This window comes from Embiotoca jacksoni, unplaced genomic scaffold (genome assembly GCF_022577435.1).
Source record: "Embiotoca jacksoni isolate LCO1_2020_lvr unplaced genomic scaffold, fEmbJac1.0.p SCAF_49, whole genome shotgun sequence".
Classification (NCBI taxonomy): Eukaryota; Metazoa; Chordata; class Actinopteri; family Embiotocidae; genus Embiotoca; species Embiotoca jacksoni.
The window spans coordinates 2,006,383-2,024,074 of record NW_027185402.1 but is presented as its reverse complement, the minus strand read 5'-3'; the positions used below and the strand labels follow the sequence as shown (position 1 = coordinate 2,024,074).

Below are 17,692 nucleotides of genomic sequence, written 5' to 3'. Positions count from 1 at the left end.
ACCCAAGGTTCTCATCTTTCCTGTAATGACTTTCCCTGTATACTCTGGTCTGGAACTTCAATTATCACGTGGAAGATAAGAAGCTGGCGGGGACGCATCGCAAATGAGGACAGCATAAGAGACCCGTCGCGTATTCCGCGCGGTCGGCGTTTCAATTCCAATCGCGTCTCGTTTTCATTTGGGTCGGTCGTTTTCAAAACGGCACGGTCCAATCATCCCGCTCGAGATGACAGATACTCGCGAGTTAGTTATGCCGTGCGGAATATAAAGCCAAAGGGGAGTTTTAAAAAGGCACAAAACGAGCAGCGATTTGACAGATTGAGAATCATCTTCCTGTTTTGACCGAGGAACATGACGCAGTGAATTAACAAGGGTAATTTTCCCTACACGGGGCACCACGAAGTCTGACTGCATTATAAATAGATTATTTTCAAGTTACATTTTGTAAAAAAAAAGAAAGAAAGCAACACGTGGTCACTTTCCATCTCGTTGAGATTCATAATGAGGTTTGTTTCTAAAAATGAACGATTGCTCAACAGTTCAGACTTCGTCAGTGTTTCTTGGCATTAAAAACGTTAAAACAATGCGAGTGAGAAAATCACAATATATTATTTAATTTCCACGACAAAGTTATCAGCAATCAATAAAAAAAAAGTTGTTGTTTTTTTTTTTGTTTTTTTTTTTAAAGCGGGCATCATAAAATACAAATGTCAAACAAATCAAAAAAAAAAAAAAAAAAAAAAGTTCAAAGCCAAAAATAACACATTTATGTACAGCGATGCACAGCATGGCTCGTTCAACCGTTTTAACAGGAGAGAATTCAAATGTGCCCACAAAAGCAAACACGTGTTTCACATATGTCCGCCGTCGAGAGATCTCCCGTCTGCCTCGGGCCCAAATCATCCACAAGACAATCAAATTGCTTTGGTTTTCAGTCTGTGCTTCGAATGTGCAGAATTTGTCATGAACGCAAACTGCACTTGCCGTGACACTTAAACTAATCGTGCTGCCGCTCGAAACGGTTTAACCCCTTGAATCGCTCGGCATGAAATGTCCCAATTTTCCAAACGGCTCGCTGAATCCTAATCTCGCCCGTTGCTCGGATCTGACGATTGTAACCGACCCAAATCCAAGTGGAGTTTTTCAGGGGAACATTTGCTGTTCGGCTGACGTCGCTACTTTCGTTCACCCTTTCTTTAATACTTTTAGGCTAAAAAAAAAAAAAAAAAGTGTGAAGGATGAAACCGCCGAGTTATTAGATAACAATAAATATCATTCTGAATCGTAGAGTACCTTTGTGGACTGAATGAACCTGCACGGTGACCTCATCGAGACATTATTGTTAATGTGTTTTCACCGGCATCGGGTGCGACGCCAAGTAGCAACGGTTTAAGGAGGCGCGTCAACTCCGCAACAGAAGGAAATGGGTTTCAAGGTACGACATAATGCGCGGTCGGGCTTTGCCGTTCCTACAATCTGAGAAAAAAAAATTTGCACGTGGTTAAAAAAAAAACAAAAAAATGGACCGGCGGGCCTGTGTTAAAGTGAAGAACACTCGGGACGCAAATCTTTCTTGGCAGAACGTCTCCGTAACCGCCGCGTTCAGCTTCTCGTCGTCATCCGAAGCAGTAGTATTCGTCGGACTCCACCCTGAGCTTCAGAGGCGAGTTGCCGAAGGCGTCGCCGTCGACGACAGCTTTATCCGCGAAGCGGTCGAGGCCCGTCGGGGAGGGGTCGTCCGGGAGGTCTTCCGCCAGGGTGTCCAGGTAGCTGCCCACAGACAGGCCGTCCAGGCCGTCGCTGTTGCCGCCGTTCAGGCTGCTGAGGCTGCCTCGCAGCGAGGCGCCGTCCTGGCTGTCCGACAGGCTGTACAAGCTGCCCGTCAGGCTGCCCTCTTGGCTGGCCACGCCTCCTTTGTCCTCGATCATCCAACGGACGGACTCGATGCCCTCGTTGATCGACATGAGCTGCTGCATCAGCTTCACGTCGATGGCTCGCAGGTTTGCCTGTGCGGCGGGAGGAAAAGACAACCCAGTCAGGTCATTGCGCTTAAAAGAAGATCCGTTATTTAAAGGGATAAGTTTGTACATGTCGTTTGATGTTTTGAAACCGTCCCCGTACCTGTCCCGTGACCATGCAAACAAGCGCCTAGTTGGCTGAACTTGGCGTAAAGACGGGAAACGAAAGGACGAAGCTTGCTCGTGTCAGTCAAAAGCAAATTTGATGCACCGACCAACGCAAAGCTGACTCGGTTACGCGTTACTGCTCTTTAGGTGAATCCTTTTAAAAGGTGTGAAGATGAAAATGTGTGCTTTTGTGGACTGTTATGGCGTGAACTTATATTTAACAGACAGATGCTAAAGTACAATTGCTCTTCTTATCTAACTCTTGGCAAGAAAGCTAAAAAAAATGTTTGCATTTCCCTAAATCTCAAACTATTCATTCACCGCAGTTATGACGCGAAACGGTACGCCTTCAAATTATGCCGAGCCAACACTATTATCACTTCCAACGTCGGCATCAAAGTTCACAGCTGATTCTCGACCTTGGAAAACAGTTGGGATCTACCGCGGTGAGATTTGTTTTTTTTTCCCTTTTCCAACTTTCACTAATCTTATTTCGTCTCACGGCGAGAGCACCGTGCGCTGCTTTGTTTAGACCAGCAGCTGTTGTTGTATCACGCTGTAAGTATGAGGCACCGGGGAGGAAAAAAAAAAAAGGACTTGGGCTCGTGCAGCAGACGAGGAGACGGGATAATGAACGTTAGGCCCACTTAACACAGTACGGCCATTGATTGAACTCCCTGCCATGACAAACCACGCCATTGAATGCGGACGGGAGTGGCGAGCCCGTGGAGCCATTTGAAGGGATTCCCCCCCCTCCCCCGTTTCTACTGCGTGACAAACACCGAGTCCGAATGAAAAATTGTAAATGGGCAGCTGGAACATCCCGCCACAGTAGACAAGTAAATTTGCAACGTTTGGTTCATATTTCCGCCAGTGTGTTTTGAGTTGTGATTATAACCACCCGTTTCATACACCAGTCGAAATCTAGCAGCTGGAATCGATGTATCTGTGTCAATAATGTTTTTTTTTTTTTCAGAAACAATCGGTGCCGAATTATTGTGTCCGCGTCGAATGGCAAACAACCGCAACGTACTTCTTTTTTTTTAAGAAGAAACAAAACAAAAAAGACAGATCTTTCTAAATTAATTGATTTTCTCCTTTGATGAGGTGTAGATTATTTCAGCCTCTCAAACAATGGAAAAGAAAACGCAATCACATTGTTCCACCGGACCTGTGCACACTGAAACAGAGCGGTCTGCTTGGATTAGTGGTTAAGCTGTGAAGAGAGCCACAAAAACAGGACAAATACTGACGGCCCGAATTTGCCACAGAGCCGCCTAAAAAGTGAAGAGACCACTGGTGACGTCGCACTCTATTGTTTTTGTGTAAATCCTTTTTTTTTTTTCTTCTTCTTCTTATATGAGGAGAATAACAGGATGATTTTTTTGTTGTTGTTGTTTTTTTGTAAATCTGTCAATTAAAGACTGTTCAATTTAAGAGGAGAAAATCAGCCAGTGCCAGGTCTTATATTGTCCTTCACAGCTGAATAAATCTAATCCAATCCAATCAACGCACCGGGTCTCCGGGCGCCGGGGTCGGTTTGCTGGCCCTTCTTCAGCCCGCAAAACTCAGCCAACTTGACCATCTGCTCAGGAATCCTAATACCTTTCATGACCTTACTTGTGTAAAATGGGGGGGGGGGGGGGGGGGGGTGGGGGGGTGGTATACTGTAACTCTAGAACACGAACAAAGCTTCGGTCTGACGTGAATGAGATTTGAAAAGTAACTCCTTGACATAGAACCATGTAATCATGGGAGGATAATTAAACTGGCGCAATTGGAGCAGATCGCCTCCAGTGTTGGGAGGGGGGGGGGGGGGGGGGTTGTTTCCTGAGGTGCCTAGGGTTCAACAACAACAACAAAGGTTCTTTACTCAGTGCTGCGTGCGAGTGTGAATGGCTCTCACCTGCTGACCCGCTTCAACGGTGCTTTTTTTTAAAAAAAAAAAGACTTTTACGCACGACACTCCAAACTGGGATTTCGCCTCCAACAACCACATGTTGATACGCGGACCGGTTTTCCATGCAGCATTTTTTTTTTCTTTTTTCTGGGTGCCCGGGCAGGTTTACAGTGTACACAGTAGGAAAAACAAACAAAACAAAACCAAAAAAAAAAAAAAACACGCAAATAGTTCTTTACCTGTCGCGAACCTATACTAGGGAGGGGTTTGCCGGTTTTTGTATAGTTTTTTTTTCTCTCTCTCTCTCATTCATTTGGACGTAAGTAGCTTGGGTACAGGGAAAACAAAATAAAATAATAAAAAAAAAAATCGTGTGACTTTGCGTGAAATTACAAGTTGGCAACTTTAAATTCAGGACTCGAACATAAAGCAATACGGCGTCTATTTACTGTCCCTGAGCATCGGTACACAATATAAACAGCGTGTAGTAGTATTTCAACTGTTCAGAGCCGCTGTGATAGAATTCCCGGACGTGTCCGTTCAAATGTTACGGAGAAAAAAAAAAAAAAAATGACACTCACCATCTCTTGTTTCAGGAATTGCATTTTGCTCTCCAGCCTTTTCAGGTCGGCGGAATTGGCGACGCGTTCGCCGTTCGCCGATTGCGGCGCCGCCGACTTGTCGTGTTTGTCGCTCTGTCTTCCGCCGGCGAGAGACCGAAACAGACTCTCCGGAACCTTCCGACCCAACTTCGTCTCTATGTCCCTCAACTCGGGCGCGACGCTGCTCTTCTCGTCCATTGCGGACTTGTCAGAAGCTTCAGGCGTTTTCAGTGAGGATGTGTTTGTTTTTTTTGGGAGGGAGGGAGGGAGGCGGGGGGGGGGGGGGGGGGAGACAATTTACAGACCCCACGAATATATCCTCCCAAAAGGTCTTGGAGACGCGCGCGAACTATTTCCAAAGAGGACTCGAAGTAGCGAAGAAAGTCGCAGCGCTCGCGCTCATTGCAACTTCTTTGTTGTTGTTGTTGTTGTTGTTGTTTCTTTCACCCGGCTCACAAGAGTGCGCGTGAAGCCCGAACACTCTTCAGCACTGGATCCGCTGCACCGCTGCAGCACCGACAGACCTCCCATTAAAAGTTGGTGACCAGTAGCAGGACAGGTTTTTTTTTTTTTTTTTTTTTAAGGACAACCCTCCCATCCGGGCGCGTCCTCTGAAACAGGACACCCGACAGGTGAGGCGACACCGGGGGTGTAAAAAAATAAATAAATAAAAAGACAATCAAATGATGGACGCGAGTGTATATTCGATGTTCATAAACGCACGTGTGTTCATCGCTGTCATTGTAATTAATACATGTGTGTAAAGTCAGGCAAATCCATAACATGAAGAACATTTAATCAACAGCATAATTTGACAAGCTCTCAGATTCAACTGAATTGCATATAAATGTAAAAACAGAACATCATTCATGACCACCAACTATTTTTGTTGAATTTATAATTTACTTTAAAAAAAAAAAAAACACACACACACACAAAGAGCTACATTTCTTCTGAATCATCACCCTCGTGTTTTTTTTTCTTCTTCTTTTTTTCCTTAATCTATTTATTCATTAGCAACACATCAGGTCATGCAGATCAGTTTATTCATCATTAAAAAAACAACAACAAAAAAACAGTGCTGTACTTGTCTTGCCGGAGTTTCAGAAATTGAACGACTGCACCCCCTTGTGAGCGTCATCGCTCCCTTACATGGGCATGATCACCTATTCTCTAACAATTAAGTGTCTGGCACCTCACTTGTATTACCTTGTGCAACTAAACTCACCTAAACTAGGAAGTCTGATGAGCACAGGGATTGTTACAGCCTCGGCACGTGGGAGAGGTTGCACATTTTCACGTTTTAAAAAAAAAAAAGATCTTGGCATGTGTGGGTTCAAAAAAGTTACACAATGTTTAGCTTCACTTCTATGTTTTTTACAGCGGCGCACCTTTTAAGTGAAATGTCAAACACTGAACTGCAGAATGAATTGCTGCCGATACCGACGTGCAGATCTGACATTCTGTTTATTCATGTTCACTTTATTTTTTGAACACATTTCTGCTGCGATCGTTGCAATCTCTGCAAAGCCGCGCTCTCACAGGTTTCCGGAAGTAACTTTTTTGCGACGAAAATTCTTCGATAAGAGGGAAGTGTCAACATCTGCGTTTTCTACGAAGAAACGGCATCCGTTTCTGACACGGGGACACGGGGACAGCAAAAAGATGATTTTGATTTTTTTTTTTCACGAGAACAGATTCAAACTGCGTAGCGGTGTGTCACTGTGAAAGTAAAAAGAAGCGGCACGTGGGTGGAGGCTTTTGTTCGAGCGGCGATTTTAGACCACAGATTGGCTTTTTTCATCGTCGTACCGCTGGTACTGATCCCCGAGCAGAGGCTGGTGGCCCTCCATCTGGTAAGACCTGGCGCGCACGAAGCACGTGGTGGCGGCGAAAATGATCGCGACGACCACGAGGGCAGCGACGATTGCCATGGTTATGATTTCAGTCAGAGTGAACGGTTGACCTGGAAAGGAAGAAGCGGATGGTTATTACCTTCATCGTCTGCATCTGTTGAACGGGACGGTGCTAGAAGTTATCTCCAAACAAAACAAAAAAAAAGGTTTTGTACCTGGCCAGTCAACTTCGTAAGAATAACCCAGATTTTCACGGGCCGCCACAAACATGTCAGAGTTTCTCATGGGAGGCCAGAAGGGCACCATGTGGTAGGCCCTGTTGTGACCGATGGGGGCATTTTCTTCAGGATACACAGCCGAATCTGTGAGGAAATACTGTAAAGTTATCTTCAAAGCTCGTCACGGTGATAACAAAGCAGTAAAAAAAAAAAATATATATATATATATATATATATATATATATATATATATATATTTAAAAAAAAATGCAGCGATTGCGGTGAAAAACGACAAGAACATGTGGTTTTCAAAGCAGATTTTGTTGCTAAAACACCTGGTCTGTGTCTCCTCAACCATTCGTCAAATATAGCGTCAGTGAAGGTGTGGAGCAGGACAAAGATGGGGTCGTTGGGGGACAGGTGAGTCTGTCCTCCGGTCCCGTTTAGGAACAAGTGAGCCAGGTTGTGGAGGCTCCTCACGGCTGGGTCATAGTTCCCCTGGGGGGCGCTGTAGCCTGCCGAAACAGCATGAAAGGGGTATGAGAAAACACTGCATGGTAATATTAAAAAAAAAAAAAAAAAAGACAAAGAAAACATCTTTGTAGTCGCTCGCCTTCAACGGTGTTCCTGAAGCTTTGGGAGGAGGTGGAGTAGTAGGGCGGCGTGTCAAAGGCGTTGACCTGCAGACAGTCCGATATGTCCTTGGGCTCGGGCAGACGCTGGACCATCGGCCTGTTGACATTTCCTGCTGGGTTTCTCCTGATGGGAGAACTCTCAGTGCCTGGAGGGTGCAGGAGGAAGACATCACACAAACATTTTCTCTGTACTCAAAGAATTAAAAAAAAAAAAGAATCCACGTAACATCACATGTCTGTCTGCTGTGGTTAAAAGAACAGTCGCATTACTGTTGCAGATGGTTCCCAGTGTGTCGTAGTCCTCCACGCCCTCACAGACGACCCTCCACTGGGAAAAGATGGAGTTTGGACTCAGGGAATTCATCTCAAACCTGCTCCTGGCTCCCATCAGGTCATCTGTGCAGATGTCGCATGTGTTTCCGCCGATGGCAAAGTTCCAGTATGGCAGGGCGAAGGAGAAGTCTTGCAGCATTTCCTGGTTGTTGGGTGGAAAATAAATCAAAGGTTAGAAAACAGAAGCACAGAATCAAGAGAGTTTACCGGAGACTTTATTGTGCTGCTGACTAACGTAATCCCGCTACGTCAAACTGTCCAGAAAATCTCATCGGTATCATATCATAGTGTCATAACACACAGAATAAATGAGTTCTCTTCACGCGCCGGTTTGTTTTGAAGGACCGTCTGAACAAGATCAATTCACAGTCAATAAAGAAATGTCCCATAAAGCTTTTGTAAAAACAATTTGAGGGATGATAATTACTTAATGTGTAAAATATCTACACGGAGACCGAAACAGAGCGCGCATGGTGGCATGACGTCACCATGGATTTGGAAATGGTCAAACTTTTTGGAGAGAAGTTAAAGGGTAATGTTCACCCTTGCTTTGTCGCAACTTATTTCAACCGCCTTTAGTGCACAACATTATTTCAGATAAGACATGCAGGTAAATGTAATAATAATAATAAGAATAATAATAATAGGTAAATGTGTCAATACAGGATTTATAGAAATTCAAATATTCATTAAGATCAATGGAATATAAACCTGTGAGTTAACGCTACTTTAATCCTGTTTTAAAAGAGGAAGACCAAATCTCATCCTGAAACTCCATTTTTTTCGATATGAAACCAGCCACTAAGTTATCTTAAAAAGAGCGAGCCCATATTTTATATAAAGCCCGTCATTTTTCTCAACAGAACAAACTAATCCGCCACACTATTAAAATCCAGACCCAATATGATTTAAATGCAGCAGGACATGGAGCCGAGGCACGTTTTAGTCATCTTAGTTCAAAAATGAGGTCTACCTCAGAGTGCCAGTATACCAGATATATATATAAAAACTGGCTAATTAGGGAACACAATTAAAGCCAAAACTTTCACTGGATGGAGTTTCTCTGCGCTGTCGAGGTTTTACATCCAACACAGCGACTCCTCATTTTCTGTACTTCATTGTGACCCACCGGATGGATTGAATACTTAAACGAGCTCTACACTGGAAGGGATTATTAACAGTCTCCACACATCACCGCGGTGAACTCCTCTCACCGGCGCTCTTTGCAATACTCTCGGTTTCTCCAAACGGACGGCGTGCGCTGATCAAAAAAATCGCAGCGCGTCACGCGGTTCGAGTCCCATTTGACGCGCTGCTCGCTCGTTACGGCGTGACGTTGCGTCATCAACGTGGTGATTCTCCTCGCCAGTTTAGTTGCGGGGAGACGCGTTACGCCAAAGAACCAAGCAGGCTAATCCAACGGGTGATGTGCCGGTGAATTACAAACAATCAGATGCACAGCACACACACTCAGGCAACCGGAAATACAATCCATTCATATGTTTTCTTTAGTTAAAACATCAACATTGGAATTATTTGACAGAATTTGCATGCGTCACTACTGCTCTAATATTCTCTGCGGAGACTGTCCCACCTGCACGTCGCGCTCCAGCTGCAGCAGGTGGTACCTGTGCCAAGTGACGAAACCGGGGCCCTCGTGCGAGAAGTCCACTCCCCCAAAGCTGGTCTGCCCCGGGCCCAGGAACGTCTTGCTCACGGAGTAATAGTGGGTCCACACGAAGTAATTGTAGATGGTGACGTTTTCGAACTGCATGGTGTTCCCGTCGGGCCCGAAGATGTTCGCATAGTGCCGCGTGGCGATCACCAGGTCGGGGTGCACCGTGCGCTTGGCCCGGTCCAGTGCGTTCACAAACGCACGCTTCTCTTCCGGGCTGAGCCGCATCACGTTTCTCCTCACTTGGGGGGGATGAGGGGGGGGGGGGGGGGGGTTACAGCAGAAGGGGAAACTGGATTAACTCAATCAGTCATGCGTTAATTTGGGGATCCGTTTTTTAATGACCGCAAAAAAAAATGTCAAGAACATATGTGTAACAGGCAGATTTTTTTTTTAAGACCGTTTTCATTGTCTGATTATGTAATTGAATTCATTCTAAAAAAAGTTTCTGGATACTTTCAGTTTGTTTCGTGGGGCTCTAATTTGAATAAATGTTGTCAAACCTGTCTTTATCGTTATCATTCAGCTGACGCATTTATCCAAAGCGGTTTACAACACACCGACGGCAATTTTAGGGTTCAGTGTCTTGCTCGGGGACGCTGAGGCATGTGGACAGGGGGAGCTGGGGTCGAGCCACCAGCCTTCCAGATTAGTGTGCAACCCACTCCGACTTGAACTACAGCCTCCCCTATCAGATCGGAGCAGATCAACACAATGGCCAAAATCCATAAATTCTTAGACTAATGGGGTGCTGAAGTGCCACTGAACAACCACCGAACTCCAAATCTAACTACTTCACGGTTCTGTTGGGAGTCTAAATCTATATATCTATAAATCTATCTACCGTATCACACGTCACTGATCAAATGTCTTCCCGAAGGAAGCGCACTTACCAACACTGACTGGCTGGTCACAGTTGGGTCCAGTCATTCCGTGTTTGCAGCGGCCGCAGCTATAACCGTCATAGTTCCCATTACATCGACAGGTGCGATTGAAGTAACGGTTGGGCCATCGCTCCCGATCGTCCCGTCCGTCGTGCGGGTACTGAGGCCCGTGCGGGCGGTCGTCAACCAAGATGGGAGAACACTGTCCGCGCCCCACGCTGACGCCACACGGGTCGTTATTCAGTCCAGAGGGTGACGGACAGCACTCTCCACTCCTGATTCCCTCCGGTGTCACACACACCCTGGGGAACTGAGCGCTAACAACCGCCGCGCACACAAGCACCAAAAAACAGCACCGCCACATTATCCGAAGGTGTTTCCGACCTTTACGCACGGCTGCGGCTGATTTCGAGTCAGTTTCACCGACTGGATATTAACTTGAAAATACAGGCTGCACTTCAACTAACACTTTATCAAAAAAATAAGCGTGCATCACTTCAACGCAACAGCAATGACTTTCTCTGCCAAATGAGTGAGAGCAGACCCCCCCCTTCCATGCGCCCATGCAGGCCCCTGCTTCTATTTCCACCCAAACCACTGAACCGTCGACCTTAAATACCGGATTAGCGCATGACTACCCGGATTTTCTGATTCCCGCGTGATGCCATCACATAACATAATATTTCCTCTGGGGATGGAGGGAAAGAAGGGAGCGTGATCCGGTCATGCGTGGTGTTATTCTTCTCAAAATTCCCTGGATTTCTGCACGAATGCAACGCGAATGTAAGAAAGTCCAATTACAAAATCTGAAAACACAAATTATGATGAATGAGCTCGCTCACCCACGTACACGTACTGCAACGTTTCAGCGCGCTTTTATGAGCTGTGTATGAAAATTAATTTGCTGTGAAGTAATAGGTCCCCCCCCCCCCGCCCCCCTCCACACATGTAGCCTTTGGCACAGAAGGAGATGTTTGTGGATTTTTAATTACTCAACATGAAATAACCAAAAACGTTTCCCAGTGTGGTAAAGACCCCCCCCCCCCTCCCCCCTCACTCACTCACTCTATCTCTCTCTCTCTCACACACACACACACACAAACAAAAATGCCAGGATCTAATCTTGAAATACCTGAGGTTCATGTGCTTATTAAAGTTCGGGTATTTCGGGTCATTTGACTTCTCTCTCTCTCTCTCTCTCTCTCTCTCTCTCTCTCCCTCCACCTCATTCTTTCGAAAACCTAAAAGCCAAGAGCACGTGAGGCATGGAATTAATCCACAAATTTATTCCACAAAAATAAGTCTGTGTGGAATTATTTTTTATTATTCCCATTTCATGTTTCGAACTTAAAGTGAATCAACGGGCAACGGTTGATATTTCCACGCATTTGACGTGCAATAAACTTTCACGCTTAATTCAAACGCTTTCAGTGGAAATAAACAGCTGTGCACTTTTGGTATTTTGTTTCACTCTTTTCTGAATAAACATGGCCTACTTTAAATGCGCCAGACTGCATTTGAGCTGCACCTTCGTCTTTATGTTTGCCCCGCAGCAGACAAAGTGAGTTAGTCTTTGTTTCAGCTCATGATTCCACACAGAAGGTTTGTTTGTGGCACAGGGAAAGGAACCAACGCAAGCCCTTTTCTGCTGTAAAGCCCTTTCGTCTCCAACCAGGTGGCAGTAATGTGAAGTGTGTGTGTGTGTAGTATGAGTGCTGAGTGTGTGATGGCCACTGCCACGCCAGAGAGATTGGGAATAAGGAGGCTGGAGATTTTTGAGGCAGTATGCGTGAAGCAGGGAAGTTTGTTGTTTGGTTGGAGATATGAGATAATTAGAATAATAATTCGGATGGGACACAAAAGTGAATTTCACGTGAAAGCGGTTCATTTTTATGCTTCGAACGCATCTTGCTTCACCTTTTCTAGGGACTGTCTGCGCAACATTCCTTTGACGTCTCCCTCCAATCAGTCCTTCACTGAGTTGCGGGTGAAGGAGCTCAGTTGGAAACAAAAAAATATTTTATAACTTCGAAATGAGCCGACGATACAAGCGACACAAAGAAAAAAGATGATCTGTTTGTGTTGACAAAGCCTCCAGCGATAGATAACTCTTAGGACTTGGAATCTAGGGCACGATCAAAAACGCCCAAAGCATTACATCCGTCCCATAAGTCACAGCAGGCTTTACCCTGGGTTGCAGAGAGGTTACAGGATAGTTGTTAATTGTCAGATATAATTCAGCAACAACCAGAGCATGTATATCAGCTGTCCTCCGGGGCATCAACACCCACTAATTAGCAGCAGATGCTTTGAAAATTCACACATCCAGTGATGGTGATGGGAAGATCCTTCAGGAGAGGCAGAAAAAAAAAAAAAAAAAAAAATCAGGTTAATGTATGCTTCTACTTGAGAGACACTCCTTGTCACGTTTCAGCAGTGGTGGAAAGTCACGATGTACATTTACTCAAGCACTGTACTGAAGCACAAGTTTGAGTTACTTGTACTCTACTTGAGTATTTTCATTTGGTAGTACTCCATTACTTTTCAGAGGGGAATATTGTCCTTCAAACCTCATGCCATTTATTTGACAACTGCAGTTACTTGCCAGTTCAAAATTTGAAACAATGGATAACATAACAAGCTTTTAAAACACAACGTATTGCTACAGATGAAACCAGCGGTTTCCAACCTGTTTGTCGTCCGATATCTTATAAAGTAAAATAACTGGGGTCGCATTTCAGACTTCTATGAGTTGCTAACAGCTCCACCAAACGGTGACTTTTACCTCGAAACTTCTCACATGGTTTCATTTCAATAAATGCTCAAATGATCTAATATCTCAAAAATGTAATATGAGAAAAAACTTCAAAAATAAAAAAGATTTGCGTGTCAGAACTTAATTATTTTGTCTTTCCCCTCTCAGTAATCATTTCACAAACCCTCATATTTATCTGCTGTTCCTGTTTTAAATTTTTTTTTTTTTAATCAAAACCAGCTCTAATTACCCCAGCTACAACAGTAACATGCTCCGTACACACTGATGCTTCGGTATCAATAATGTACTCATGTCATATATAATCATATGTCAGTCAGAGGGACCAAACCACAACTTTAACTTTAATACTTGAACTACACTTCCTGCTGATACTGAGTTTACTTCAGTAGAATTTTTCATGCAGAACTTTTACTTGAAAATATAAGTAAAGCATCTGAATATTTCATCCAACCGCTGCATTTCAGATGTGGGAGAGTTTTTCATGTTCCCAGCAGAGTAATTTTCCCTCTAAGCTTCTCAGATGGTTTTGAATTCAAAAGCTTTTGAAGCCCAAAGAGGTGAAAGTATCAAATATTTCAACACGCAAATTGTAGTGAAGAACGAAGACGAATATTTACAAATTGGTGAAGCTCGAGTTTGTGTTTGTAACCCTCTTAATCCTCAAATAACTCGTCCGATTCATTTTGTGACCCGCGGTTGGAAACCACTGGACTCAACTTTATAAAGTAATAGCTTTACATAAATAGCAAAATCCTACTTACATATCAGTATTAACAATCTAATAATACACAATAGTATCAGTCACATATTTTTCAGACTTTGAGTAAATTCAGCTGATAATATTTAGGTCAGGTTTAGAATGCAGGACTTTTACTTAATTAAGTAATCAAGTACTTTTCTATTGTTGCACTTATACTTTTATTTAAGTTGGGTACATTAACACTCGTCTCATCACGAAAACAATATTGAGGAATTTACCAGTGAAAGGATTGATGTTTGGTGCCGTTTGCTCTAAAAGTAACAAGTTAACTTTATTCTCAGAAAAAAAAAAAAATCATTAACGTCAGTATAAATACTGCGTGTTCAGTAATTCACCATTTAAATGTTCTCCTCACGCACATATATTAATGTCATAAGAATGCATCAAGTAGGGAAACTTTTTTCCAGTGGGATTGCACACACCAAAAGGCAAAGACTCTTAACCCAGTCACATGTGCTTCACGTTGGCCATCATAATTCCTGGGGGGATGTTTTGTTTCAGAATTGGGGCATGACCGGGAGGATTACACAAAGCTAGCATGAAGCTCATTCTCATGTAGTACGTTTGAAAAGGCAGCCGTGGTCCTTATGTATATGTAGTTCCCATGTTCACCTTTTGGGAACTTTTAGGGCGACTGGTAACGTGGCAAGGTTGTTCGGACCATTTAAAACATCATTTCTGCGGAGCCTCCACCCTCGCCATGTCTTAAATGTCAAGATGAATACTCTAATAATTATAAATTATTTTGACCTTAGAGTCTTACACTGGCCCTAAATTAATTTTCTATGATTTATCGTCATAAAAGAGATCTGGGTATTTAATAATTCATCGCGCTATTGGTCCGAAAATGCACTGCTGTGTTTTAAGGTCACGTTTCAGGACAGACGGAGCCAGCGATCTGCTGACTGTCTTTTGTTCGAGTCTATAAAGAAGCTTTTGTTTTCAACATTTCTCTGCCAAACTCTTGTGCTGTTCACTTTGGGCCAGAAAAATTTGAAACTACATTTAAAAAAACAATTCCTTTATTGCCAATTTGTCAATCAACTTAATTTGTAAAAGCCAGTTATTTATTTTTTTTAAATGTATGCCAATTAGACAGTTACAGGACTGGATTTGCTTGAGTCAACAGAGTAAACAGTGGAACGGAAAGGTCGAGGGTCATGTCACGATGATCTGAAATGGATATGAACACACCGAGATCCAAACATACAAGCACACACACACAAGCGCAACCCATTATTGGCTGATCTTTGTTCGGAGATCCGCTACGCCGATCAGCTGTGGGTTCCACACGTGTCCATTTCTGCCCCGCCAGTCCCGCGACCGCTGCTCGGCCCGACCTCCCTTTCATCCTCGCTCTCCCCCGCCGACATCCTGGCGCGCGCTCACATCTGCGCTTGTGTGTGTGAATGAACCTCGGGCGGGATGGAGGATCATGTGAGAAGATGTGACTTGGGTTTAATGGTAATCCTCGCCTTCGGTGAAAAAAACACCCGGCACAGTGGGAGTCATTAGGAGGGAGCTCCATGGGAGCGGTTCGTACGACTGCCCGCCTCCTCGCCTCGCTCCCCCTCTCGGACGACGCCGGCAGCCGCTCGTCATCCTCCACTTTCTTCACGTCATCCCTCCGTTCCTCGTGTTCCTCTCCTTCTCTGTAAACGACGGGAAAATTAAAACAGTTTTGAAACTGTCTCAAAGATGTCCCACGTGTAACACCTCTGTTGCAGCCTCGGGCGTCCGTGGCTGCAGCAATAAGAGACAACAGCCACGCTGGCGGCTCTCTGCTGCTATACTTAGACGCGGCAGTGCTCGGAGCTACGCGGTAACACGATCACAGTCACAATGCTGACACGTTAATGTTAAGCATACAATTTACCCTGATTACCAGCTCAGTTTAGCGTGTTAATTTGCTCATGTTTGGTAATTAGCGCTTCACAGAACAGCTGAGGCTGACGGGAGTGTCACCCGTTTGGCGGGCGTTTGGCCACAAATCAAAGCATTTTATAAGCTGGACTTTCAGAGTTGCTGATGCCAAGATGAAAAGGCAGAGGATCACCGAAGTAATTCACGATCATCCTGACGAGTTTACCGCATTTAGCGAATGGCAATCATTTCATAGTTGTCAAGGCATTTCCCTCAAAACGGCGAATGCCAACCCTCGTGGTGAAGCTGGAACTCTTGACGACTGTAAATATTCGTATAAAATCCACGTAGTAAATGTTTGAAACACTGAGGAAGTCAAAACGTGGGCCTGGCCGAGGAAACGCCAAACTTCAAGGCAGTTAACCCAATTCAAATAGACAAAGAGGCCAACAGGAAGCGACAGAGCCACAAAACTGCTCGCATGCCCAATAAAGAAACAAAACAAAATAGTGTGTAAATCAAACTGAGTGTTCCATTCACTTGACCGCTACAACAGAAGGTTTTAATGTCCAAGACAAACTACTCCCGTTCTGATTTATCACATTAGCGTAGTGTTGGCATAGCACGCCGTGAATTAGTGAGGCGTTTGGTCGGGCAAGGCGGGAAGTCAAATTGAGTCAGTCGAGCTCTGTGGTGTTATTCCACATGAATGTGGCACTTTGCGTGTACTTTAAAACGAAACGCGTTGTGTAGTAAATATAGACGATCAGGAGGTTGAGGTTGAGAAAGGTCGGGCTGCTAATGTGTATTCCAAATGAGCTCAAATTAACGAGTCGATCGTGAATGAGCGCACCTTATGCTGGGAATACAGTTGACCGCTTCATGGAGCCGGGGGGCGGAGGGAGTTCTGTGCTGTGTTTCCGTCTCATGATCGAAGGCCCGGGGAGGTACCGTGGAATGTATGAGGTGGATTCTTATCTCCTCGCACGTGTTCACTGCATACTTGTTGTTTCATTTCTTAAACTGCATCCACATACAAATTTGGAATGTCTTTTACAATTTTTTTTTTTGGACACAAGATAGAATACAATGTATGGTCTGATGGACTAAGCCAAATTCTGGGATTTTTTTTTTTCATTTTATTTAATATTTTTTAAATGTAATTGAATTAGTATTTATTCATGAATTTATTCCATTTTATTTTCTAATTATCATTTAATTTAATTACATTTTTTTTAAATGTCACTATATTGGTGTGTTGCTTGCAAATGTTCAGACTGCGTATGTTTTACTGTTGTTGTTTATGCTGTTCCTCTTTTTATAAAATAAATAAAAACTGCATGCACATCATGTGTTGTGTATATAATTGCAAAACTAAATCAATTTAGATCCTTCAATAGAGGAAAAAAAAAAAAAAAACTCCATTAAGCTTCTCACCATATCTGGTGCAGGAATACAGATAAGCTGGGGAATAAGGGAATGCATTAATATTGCGAAATACCGACGTGCTGCGGGCAACAGAGACTTTTTTTTTTTTTTTTTACAATTAAACAATTAATCCCCTCAATGGAGTTTGCTGTGATAAGCACATTAACAGTCACAAGCTTGAATTCCAACACAAATTACTTGTGCTCGGTGGCATGGTAATAGTTGGTGGGACACAATGACTGTATAGTTTAATTACACTTAGTTAAACCATTAACAAACAAGCATTTTCCTTTGGCCCAAATTGGATCTCCACACCGTGGGTGTAATACAGTACAAAAACCAGCAGAGGACAGTGACATCTCATGTAAAGATTTCTACTGAGACAAGCATCCAATCTGTGTTTACAGCAGCTCTGGGTGGGGCTCCATCCGCTGTACACATGCTGTACATTGTAGACACAGAAAAGCACATTTTCAGCCATAGTTTTAACTATAAACCACCTTCCTCATAAGGAATTGCACTTCTATAGAACATCGTCTTTTTGAAAGCCCTTAACTCATTATTCTTAAAATATCGCACAACCTTAAGTTTTCAATACAAGGGAAACCTTTACAGTTATTATTTTACAGCTCACGC

General features: G+C 43.8%; 2 protein-coding genes across 2 annotated transcripts; both read right to left on the bottom strand.

Moving 5' to 3' along the window:
* Window positions 1–588: 588 nt before the first annotated feature.
* LOC138210894 (leucine rich adaptor protein 1-like) lies at window positions 589–4,873 on the bottom strand. The gene is made up of 2 exons (XM_069170262.1): window positions 4,608–4,873; window positions 589–2,006 (listed from the first exon to the last, which is right to left on the bottom strand). The coding sequence occupies exons 1-2, from the start codon at window positions 4,824–4,826 to the stop codon at window positions 1,617–1,619; spliced, it is 609 nt and encodes a 202-aa protein (XP_069026363.1). The 5' UTR covers window positions 4,827–4,873; the 3' UTR covers window positions 589–1,616.
* Window positions 4,874–5,655: 782 nt separating this feature from the next.
* Window positions 5,656–10,830, bottom strand: LOC138210892 (5,6-dihydroxyindole-2-carboxylic acid oxidase-like). The gene is made up of 7 exons (XM_069170260.1): window positions 10,239–10,830; window positions 9,265–9,587; window positions 7,608–7,812; window positions 7,316–7,483; window positions 7,038–7,217; window positions 6,700–6,846; window positions 5,656–6,594 (listed from the first exon to the last, which is right to left on the bottom strand). The coding sequence occupies exons 1-7, from the start codon at window positions 10,591–10,593 to the stop codon at window positions 6,407–6,409; spliced, it is 1,566 nt and encodes a 521-aa protein (XP_069026361.1). The 5' UTR covers window positions 10,594–10,830; the 3' UTR covers window positions 5,656–6,406.
* Between the last annotated feature and the right edge of the window lie 6,862 nt (window positions 10,831–17,692).

Excerpts from the sequence above, each read along its gene's own strand:
- LOC138210894 (XM_069170262.1), bottom strand. The coding sequence starts at position 4,826 with ATGGACGAGAAGAGCAGCGTCGCGCCCGAGTTGAGGGACATAGAGACG. Across the intron at positions 2,007-4,607 it reads AATTCCTGAAACAAGAGATG|GCAAACCTGCGAGCCATCGA; the intron begins GTGAGTGTCATT and ends CCCGCCGCACAG.
- LOC138210892 (XM_069170260.1), bottom strand. The coding sequence starts at position 10,593 with ATGTGGCGGTGCTGTTTTTTGGTGCTTGTGTGCGCGGCGGTTGTTAGC. Across the intron at positions 7,813-9,264 it reads AGCTGGAGCGCGACGTGCAG|GAAATGCTGCAAGACTTCTC; the intron begins GTGGGACAGTCT and ends CCCAACAACCAG. Across the intron at positions 7,484-7,607 it reads ACTGGGAACCATCTGCAACA|GCACTGAGAGTTCTCCCATC; the intron begins GTAATGCGACTG and ends TGCACCCTCCAG.